This window comes from Coregonus clupeaformis, chromosome 13 (assembly GCF_020615455.1).
Source record: "Coregonus clupeaformis isolate EN_2021a chromosome 13, ASM2061545v1, whole genome shotgun sequence".
NCBI classification, from domain to species: Eukaryota; Metazoa; Chordata; class Actinopteri; order Salmoniformes; family Salmonidae; genus Coregonus; species Coregonus clupeaformis.
The window spans coordinates 57,899,780-57,909,463 of record NC_059204.1 but is presented as its reverse complement, the minus strand read 5'-3'; the positions used below and the strand labels follow the sequence as shown (position 1 = coordinate 57,909,463).

General features: G+C 41.6%; 1 protein-coding gene across 1 annotated transcript in view; it reads left to right on the top strand.

The window, feature by feature from the left end:
* Positions 1–214: 214 nt before the first annotated feature.
* The window catches only part of LOC121579990 (cGMP-dependent 3',5'-cyclic phosphodiesterase-like), a 50,688-nt gene continuing 41,218 nt past the window's right edge, over positions 215–9,684 (top strand). Inside the window, exon 1 of the mRNA XM_041895041.2 lies at positions 215–1,474. Within this exon, the coding sequence (XP_041750975.1) occupies positions 1,370–1,474 (105 nt within the window). The 5' untranslated portion in view covers positions 215–1,369. The remainder of the gene's footprint in view (positions 1,475–9,684) is intronic.

Sequence of the window (9,684 nt, the reverse complement as noted above, 5' to 3'; positions counted from 1 at the left end):
TGTGTTGCATATTATTCCCCCGATGTTCTATCTGTGTTCAGCTTTAGCCTATCATTAACAAAACCTTTTAACTGGAAAGTCATTTGATGCTACCACCTCTTGACTGTTTTGTTGCTAATATGATTCAAATGGATCTTGTGTCAATAGAGATGCCTCATCATGGGATGTTTTCATGGGACCAAACATCATCATTGATGTCACATTGATATAACAAGCATCCTCCTGGATGATTAGAACTTAATACAAAAAACATAAATACCTTCATTTAATTAAATCTAAAACTGAACCAGTTATCAAAGGCTACCTACAGTACACTACAGACCAACCTGACAGTGCTATTATAAGCTAATAGACCTTCTGTTATAAGAGTTTGCACAAAGGCAACCCCCACTGAGCCAGCCAGCCTCTCTGACCCTGGTCTGAAACAATATCTCTCTCACTCACCGGCACTTAAAGATCAATATCCCTGTGTGTGTGTGTGCGAGCGTGCGTGTGAGTGAGAGAGCGAGCGAGAGAGGAGAGAAAGAGAGAGAGAGAGAGAGATACTACTGTAGGTATTTCCTCTTTGCTTCTCTGTCTGTTTATGGAACCCTGCAGTTGTTCTGGAATAGGTGGGGATGACATTGGGGATATTCACAGACACTCACACAAACATGTAGTTTCCATACCAGTGGGCATATACGGATTGCCCAAACCCTCTACACACACACACACACACACACACACACACACACACACACACACACACACACACACACACACACACACACACACACACACACACACAACATAATAACCCCACTCACAGTATTATTGTGAGAGACAAGGGGGGCGGGGCTGAGTGGAGTGAATGTTGGAGGGGAGGAGATTTGAAGAGAGCCTTGAGAGAGAGACGGAGAGAGGGGTAGATCGAGAGAGAAGCCTGGAGCATGCATAGAAATGTGTAGGCTTGTTTATGTACTGAGACTCTGTCTCCACTGACTCTGACAACCAGGAGAGTAATAGAGGAAGAGAGCCAAAGAGACTGATAGAGAGATAGTGTTAGTGGCTGAAGGACAGAGACAAATAGACTGATAGAGAGATAGTATTAGTGGCTGAAGGACAGAGACAAATAGACTGATAGAGAGATAGTATTAGTGGCTGAAGGACAGAGACAAATAGACTGATAGAGAGATAGTATTAGTGGCTGAAGGACAGAGACAAATAGACTGATAGAGATATAGTATTAGTGGCTGAAGGACAGAGACAAATAGACTGATAGAGAGATAGTATTAGTGGCTGAAGGACAGAGAGACAAATAGAAAACGAAACATAGAGATAAAGAAAGGGATACAGAGGGATAGGAGGGAGCAATAGAAACACAGGCAGTATGCTGCGGTGGGTTCTTATTGCCCTCTTTCACTTCTTCAGGGGAGGAGGACGGCAGGTGTTCCCGCCAGTGGAGGAGAGAGGGGCGTACTCAAACTCCATACAGGTAAGACTCTGCTCTCCTTATCTGCCCTCTTCCAGCAGCAGGACATACAGTACTAACCAGTGTCCCATTCTTTACACCGTCTGTCTCCTGCCACATGTATCTGTACTCTACAAACTAAAGGACTGTCTTATGTCAGTCTATGTGAGATATGATCTGTCACCATAATGACAGCTGTCAGTCATGTTTCAGCTCAAATCCGTTGACATGCAGTAGTGAGTAAATCCATGTGAGAGAGAGATGATTCCCTCGTGCTCAAAGTTGGAAGTATTTATAATTTCCATGCTCAGCTGATTGGTAGATGATTCTGGTATGGCTGTGCTGTTTAGACTGCAAGTGGACTTTCCGGTTTGACTAAATGGTTCATGCTTTACTGGTGGCAATGTGGAGTGTTTGTGTATCCGTATCTTTGTCTGTGCGTTAGAGTGAGGGGGATAAAGAGATCACGTTAGCCACCTGCATTTTGCCATAATGCTGAGAGAACATTTTGCAGTTTTACAGCAAATGTTTTTTTTACATGGCTTATGACGTGTTATTATCCTATCTGGGGAGGGGGGCGACCATAGAGGTCCTATTAAATTACTAGAGGGGCTATGTCATAAACCCTCAAAGTTGGTCAGGGAGAAATCCAACCCAGTCTAATTGTAATGAATGGCAGTAGAGGCATAATCCGGATTTTATTTATGCAGGAAAGTAAAACAAAGACCATAAATGTCTAAATGTTTTGTTTTCTTGGAAAGCTGAGAGTGTTATTATATGATACAATATCAGTACTTATCTAAGTCTTATCATCTACTGATTTCAGCCAGTGTATGGCTGTGGATTGACTGCATAGTTTGAATGGAATGTTGGCATATTGGCAGTTAATTTGAAAACGAAATGGAATCATTCCTCTAAAACTGTCTGGCTAGCTAGCTATCAAACATACAGTGCAGATAAATTATTTAAATACATTATTTTACACAATATCTTATCCCAGCACTGGCAAACCATGGATGACCAACTCCCTGACCAAAATGGCTGATCTTTATCCCATCATAAGAAGTTTCATGACCATTCTAGTATTCTAATCCCCAACCCCAAATGTATCTATTTATAAATTTTGGGGGGCTGGGCCTTGCGGGGGCTGCTGGGGTGTGTGGTATGCCAGTGCTGTTACTGTAACAGTAATTATAAGTTAACAGTGTAACATTGTGAAGTGTAACATTGCATAGAACTAATATAATGTTGCATATTTCCACTCACCTGTGATGGAGGCCAGACAGAGGGGGGGTCCCCTGCCAAGTGACTTCCTTCAGCCCTCTGAGGCTATTTTAGTTTTAGGAGAATTCACAAGGAACTCTCGTCAGATCCGCATACACAGGCTTCAGAGCTGCAGGAGAACAGATCAGATCCAGCTCTTTTACAGCCACAGAAGAGTATTAAAAAAAGTTCAATTTTAGTTAACTTTCAGTGGTGGTAATGTTTTTTGTAATTTATTTAGGCTTTTTTAAACTTGTTTAATGTCATCCTTCTCTCTCTCTGGTACATTCAGTGTAGAAGCTGTCCCTCCCCTTCCATATTGACTGTCTGCATCATTAGTCTGGCCCTTATTGCTGTGCTGAGGAAACTTGTTTGGCTAATGGGCATTCACAACTGTCAGATAAGAAAGCAGTTTTGGCTCAGTGTTTATGTGTGTCTGCATGGCGATTTGTGTTTATTTTAGCTTTATTCATGGTAAACAGTGGCTGGCTGAAATGCAGCAGTCAGTGTGATGAGGGATAGTACAGTGAGGGAAAAAAGTATTTGATCCCCTGCTGATTTTGTACGTTTGCCCACTGACAAAGAAATTATCAGTCTATAATTTTAATGGTAGGTTTATTTGAACAGTGAGAGACAGAATAACAACAACAAAATCCAGAAAAACGCATGTCAAAAATGTTATAAATTGATTTGCATTTTAATGAGGGAAATAAGTATTTGACCCCCTCTCAATCAGAAAGATTTCTGGCTCCCATGTGTCTTTTATACAAGTAACGAGCTGAGATTAGGAGCACACTCTTAAAGGGAGTGCTCCTAATCTCAGCTTGTTACCTGTATAAAAGACACCTGTCCACAGAAGCAATCAATCAATCAGATTCCAAACTCTCCACCATGGCCAAGACCAAAGAGCTCTCCAAGGATGTCAGGGACAAGATTGTAGACCTACACAAGGCTGGAGTGGGCTACAACACCATCGCCAAGCAGCTTGGTGAGAAGGTGACAACAGTTGGTGCGATTATTCGCAAATGGAAGAAACACAAAATAACTGTCAATCTCCCTCGGCCTGGGGCTCCATGCAAGATCTCACCTCGTGGAGTTGCAATGATCATGAGAACGGTGAGGAATCAGCCCAGAACTACACGGGAGGATCTTGTCAATGATCTCAAGGCAGCTTGGACCATAGTCACCAAGAAAACAATTGGTAACACACTACGCTGTGAAGGACTGAAATCCTGCAGCGCCCGCTAGGTCCCCCTGCTCAAGAAAGCACATATACAAGGCCGTCTGAAGTTTGCCAATGAACAACTGAATGATTCAGAGGAGAACTGGGTGAAAGTGTTGTGGTCAGATGAGACCAGAATCGAGCTCTTTGGCATCAACTCAACTCGCCGTGTTTGGAGGAGGAGGAATGCTGCCTATGACCACAATAACACCATCCCCACCATCAAACATGGAAGTGGAAACATTATGCTTTGGGGGTGTTTTTCTGCTAAGGGGACAGGACAACTTCACTGCATCAAAGGGACGATGGACGGGGCCATGTACCGTCAAATCTTGGGTGAGAACCTCCTTCCCTCAGCCAGGGCATTGAAAATGGGTAGTGGATTGGCTATTCCAGCATGACAATGACCCAAAACACACGGCCAAGGCAACAAAGGAGTGGCTCAAGAAGAAGCACATTAAGGTCCTGGAGTGGCCTAGCCAGTCTCCAGACCTTAATCCCATAGAACATCTGTGGAGGGAGCTGAAGGTTCGAGTTGCCAAACGTCAGCCTCGAAACCTTAATGACTTGGAGAAGATCTGCAAAGAGGAGTGGAACAAAATCCCTCCTGAGATGTGTGCAAACCTGTTGGCCAACTACAAGAAACGTCTGACCTCTGTGATTGCCAACAAGGGTTTTGCCACCAAGTACTAAGTCATGTTTTGCAGAGGGGTCAAATACTTATTTCCCTCATTAAAATGCAAATCAATTTATAACATTTTTTACATGCGTTTTTCTGTTTTTTGTTGTTGTTATTCTGTCTCTCACTGTTCAAATAAATCTACCATTAAAATTATAGACTGATCATGTCTTTTGTCAGTGGGCAAACGTACAAAATCAGCAGGGGATCAAATCCTTTTTCCCCTCCCTGTATTAGTATTAGCAGTCAGACAGTGATAGGATCCTCAGTCTCTGGGGTCCCACCAGGCAAGGTGAAATCAACACTTAATTATCCATGACTGGCTGACAGGCTGTTATTATGACTCTCCCTACATGATAGAGCTCATTGTCTAGGGAAGAACAGTTTGTTTAGCACAGACGCAAGGATATTAGCATGAGGGCAACTTACCCAGTTCAATCACAAATGTATATTTAATGTGTATCAAACCCTGAGAGCAAACATGTATTTACTCATGAAAGGGCTTACTGTAAAGTGATTCTGTTTTGAAGTATCCCAGTAAGTCAACAGAGCAATGGACTAATCTGTTATCAGCCTCATTTGTAGCCTTGCAAGCCTCCTGATCTCACGAGCTTACATGAATGTTCCCTGCACAGTCTTGTAATTTCAAGGCTACCTCATTTGGGCAATTTTAATGATAGCCTTTCCACCCCTCCCTTGTGTTACAACCTCTTCACTGGTCTGTCTGTTTTCTTGTTTTGGGAGTGTACACTATTAAAATAGAAAGACTCAAAACACCATCATTGTGTAGTAAAACCATGAAAAGTAGTTCACCTATGGTGGGATCTGGTGTTTTAATCTAAACCTTATGAACCTTATGATACACTGAATGTATTTAAAAATAGACTGGAAGTACTCTGAAACACCCAAAGTGGTTCTTCAATCTGAATAATTGTGTTTTTAAGTGAGTGTTGGGAAAACACTTTTGGTGTTTCAGTGCATGTAAAAGGCAGCATTAAAACATAAAAATAATGTTTTGGCAGACTGTGTCTCCCATACAATCAAATCGTTTTAAATTGTAAATGGTTTATAGCATAAATATTGATTGATGATTTTCAGTCAATATTTTGATTAACATTTTAAAGAAGACACTGGGAATGTAATCGTTTTCCTAGGGTTGACTTTGGCACTAATTATAGGCTACAGTTGCCAGGCCCATTGTGAGATTATAAATAATGTTACAATCAAAATGTTTAGGGCTATGTAAGTTATAGCAGAGGTCACATGTGTAAAGTGGGCTTTCATCAATGGCATTCATGTAAGAAGGTGGATGTGAAACCAGGTCTCCTACTTGTCAAAACACTGCCTTAGTGCACTCAGCCAGTCTTCAAGACTAAACTGGTGTGCTAAACCACCCTTGTTACAATGAGCACTGGGGCCTGATTCAGACTTGAGATGAGTAGACTTAACATAGATTCAAGTCATGTTAAATCACCTTATCTCAAGTCTGAATAGGGCCTAGGGAGAATATATTTTTGTGAAATTCCACCTTTATTTTGGAGTGAAAGTTGGACCGGCGGAAGCAGGAATTTAACCCCTGAATGCTGGGGCAGTAAGATGGCAAATTGATTTGGAATTTTACCCACTCAACCACACAGCCACGTACCGTATGAGGAACTTGGTCCCCCATATCAGAATACAAATGTTTAGATTAAAGGCAAAATGTGAACTTCAAACATTGTGCTGCCATACTGTTCAGAATTCAACACACTATCACAGCTTATTATGAAATAGACACAAATGACTTTTTCGAAATTCATGACAGGCACACGAAAAAGTCCATTGTGTATTATACGATTTTCTTTCTTCATAACGCATTCGTGTACATTACACAAATTCCAATTCGTTGCAATAGCCACCGAGCTAAGCTATCTCGGTGGCTAACATTAGCTAGGCTAAGGGTTAAGATTAGGGTTAGGGGTGAAGATTAGGGTTAGGTTTAGGGATTAGGGTTAGTGGTTAAAGTTAGGGTTAGGTAAAATGCTAGCTAAGTAGTTAAAGGGTTAAGGTTATGAGTTAGGTTAAAGGGTTAAGGTTAGGGGAAGGGTTAGCTAACATGCTAAGTAGATGCAAAGTAGATAAAAAGTAGTTGCAAATTTGCTAATTAGCTAAAGTTGTACATGATGAGATTCAAACACACAACCTTTGGGTTCCTAGACGTTCGCGTTATGCGCTCGACCAACCTCCCTCCTATCTGAAGTAACCTACTATCTGTGATTGAAATGCACTGTATACAAATATTGTACTGCACACTGTATATAAAGTCGTGTACTGCACACCAAATGTTTTTTTTCTTCTTCGTGTACCTGTCACAAATTTCCAATAAGCAATTTGTGTCTATTTCACAATAATCTGTTATACTGGGTTGTCAGAATTCCCCCAGTCTGAGGCATGGAGGTGGAGAGAGGGCATTCGTGGCAGGTGTGTCCTCTAGCAAACTCTATGGTCAAGTAACAAAACAGGCACGTTTGTGGATGCCTCCCCTGTATTCGGGTCCTTCAAAAACTCAGACAGGTGAGAGCACACCAAATGCTCACAGGAAGAGGTGAAGCGAGACATTTTACTCTGCCCAAAATCTGTCCATGAAAATAAGCCCACGGAGTGAGGAATTTTTGTATGGAGGTCAATGAGAGAGTGTTTTGGTCAATTTTTTGGGGGAATTGCTCACTTGCTACGTGAGGCTTATTTGATCGAGTAGAAGTTTTGTAATGGTTAGGTTGTTACGAATGCACTGATATAAGAGGACGCACGTGGCATTTCGTCAACTTACCCAAAAACAACTTAATATCGGAGTTGTGCTCGTTGTCATAGATAGAGGACTCATCATTGCTATAACCCGTTTTAGCATGGACATTGCCATTCAGGGCTTCCACCATTTTAAAGTAATCAACTGGGTGGGATTCCTATGAGTTGGGCGCAATCAGCCAATGAAGAAATTGACTACTTTCAAATGGAGATAGCCTCAATGGCACAGATATAAAGATGAGTCCTCTATCTATCTCAATTGCCTGTTGTGCACACACATATCTGCCCTCTCATTGACTAGAATGGTCCCACCTGATCTTGCCTCCTCCCTCCTGCCTTCCATCTTTGAGGACATGTTTTTCCATTGTTAGTGGTCACACGAATATCTTGTCAATATAATAGACAATCTTCGACGCTCAGATAAAACTCTCCAAAACAATCCAAGTATGTGTCAATGAAAACGTGAGTACAATGTTATCAAATTGAGAAAGGAAACGGTATAGGAATTCACTCAATAAGAATATTTGTTTTGTGTAGCATTTTTGGCCGCTAATGCTAATAATCCAAGTCAAACAGGCATTTTGATTAATTGATCAGTTTTTATGATGCTACATGTAGTTGTTAACTGCCACGTTATTGTTGTTTTAAATTAAGGCCTGCTTTTTAATTAATACTGCTGGCTTGTTTGCCTACTAACTTTAGTTTTGTGAAGACAAATTAATATATTTTCTTGTGTCCTTTGTTAGAGCATAATAATAATAATAATTTTGGAATTACTGATGAGTTTGTAAGTGCACCATATAAGATCAGGGAATATACAAATAGAAAAGGGACTCCCATTTACAGTATTTGGAAACTCCAGAAGACAGGATCTAATTCGGCAGTAGACTGGATGTTAAACACCACAAACGCCTCAGAGATAGTCAGGGATGTTGTTGACCATTGAGCCCCATGTTGTCTCTGCCCATTAGTGATGGTACAGTGGACTCTAAACTCTGTGATGCGTTTCCTGTCTCTCCACAGCACTTGTCAGTGGGGTGCCTTTCTATGTAGTTGATGCTCAGCTCTAACTAAGATCCTCCAGAGCCTTGTTTGCTGATGGAGACAGGCCTGCTGGGAGGCTGGTGTTGGCATTTGAGCTGCTCGTCAAAGCACAGTTGGGGTGAGGACAGCGCTCAGTGTTTTTGACTGTCACTGTCAGTTCTCTGACGTAATGTGTGCGCATGCAATGGGGTAAAAATAGGGAAGGTATTTCTGGGTCACAACTAACATGCTGCTAATCAATATGGGCCAATTCGCATACAGCTGAATCAGCAACCATCTGTCAGACCTCTGGTCTTTACCCTCTGACCCCTCTGCTGTTTACAGATACCAACAAACACTGTTTGTCTGACTACAGTGGAGGCTAGAGGCACTCTACTGTCCTGTCTCACTGTGTACATCTCTCTTCTGTCTTCCCATTAAGCCCTCCACAACTTTGTTTATATAGATTCAGACTTCCCTGTTTAGGTAAAGTTCCTAAATCTGCATCGCTGGAGCACTGATATTTACAGTATATGTATCTACAGTACATTCTATCACGATCTTCTTTTATTCACATGGAATGAGACTGAAACCCATTCAAATAAGCTACTTATACTTTTACTACTATACTATTTCTATATGAACCCTCAGATTACTCAGTCCCAGTGCTTTCAGGCAGTTCTCCAATGGCATATTGCTGAACCAAAGGTCTCAACACCCCCTATTAACACTAACATATTAGCAGCAGATAACGCCATGTGTAGTAAACTGTGGCTGATGAAAAGAACAGATTGTGAGTGTGAGCTACCTGTCAAACGTAAAGGGTAAAAGACAGGTGTTTGATGTCCAGGGATGAGTGTATCTGCCAAGCAAATGAATACAGACCAAAGTCATAGTGTTGCCATGTTTGGCATGTCCGTGTGCCACTGTTATTGTCTGTATGTGATGAAAGAGGTCTTTCACCACGTATACATCCGGTTTACAACTTCCCAGTGGATTAAGAAGCTAGTAGCCTACGTAGGCAGACTGTAGTATGGTAAATTACCTCCTGTTTATGATGATGTATTTAGATATGGGTTTAATGCACTGAAATAACTGTGAAATTATATTATCATAGCCATGTATGTAATACTGGACAGGCTGTCTCATCGTCTCCCCCGCACACTTTCCTTCCCTCAACTTAGTCTATTTTAACAAGTGGGACCCCTCTCTGTCATCCCTAAGTCTGCCCTAGTTTTCTGTGTCCCAGTCTTGTCTCAGTGT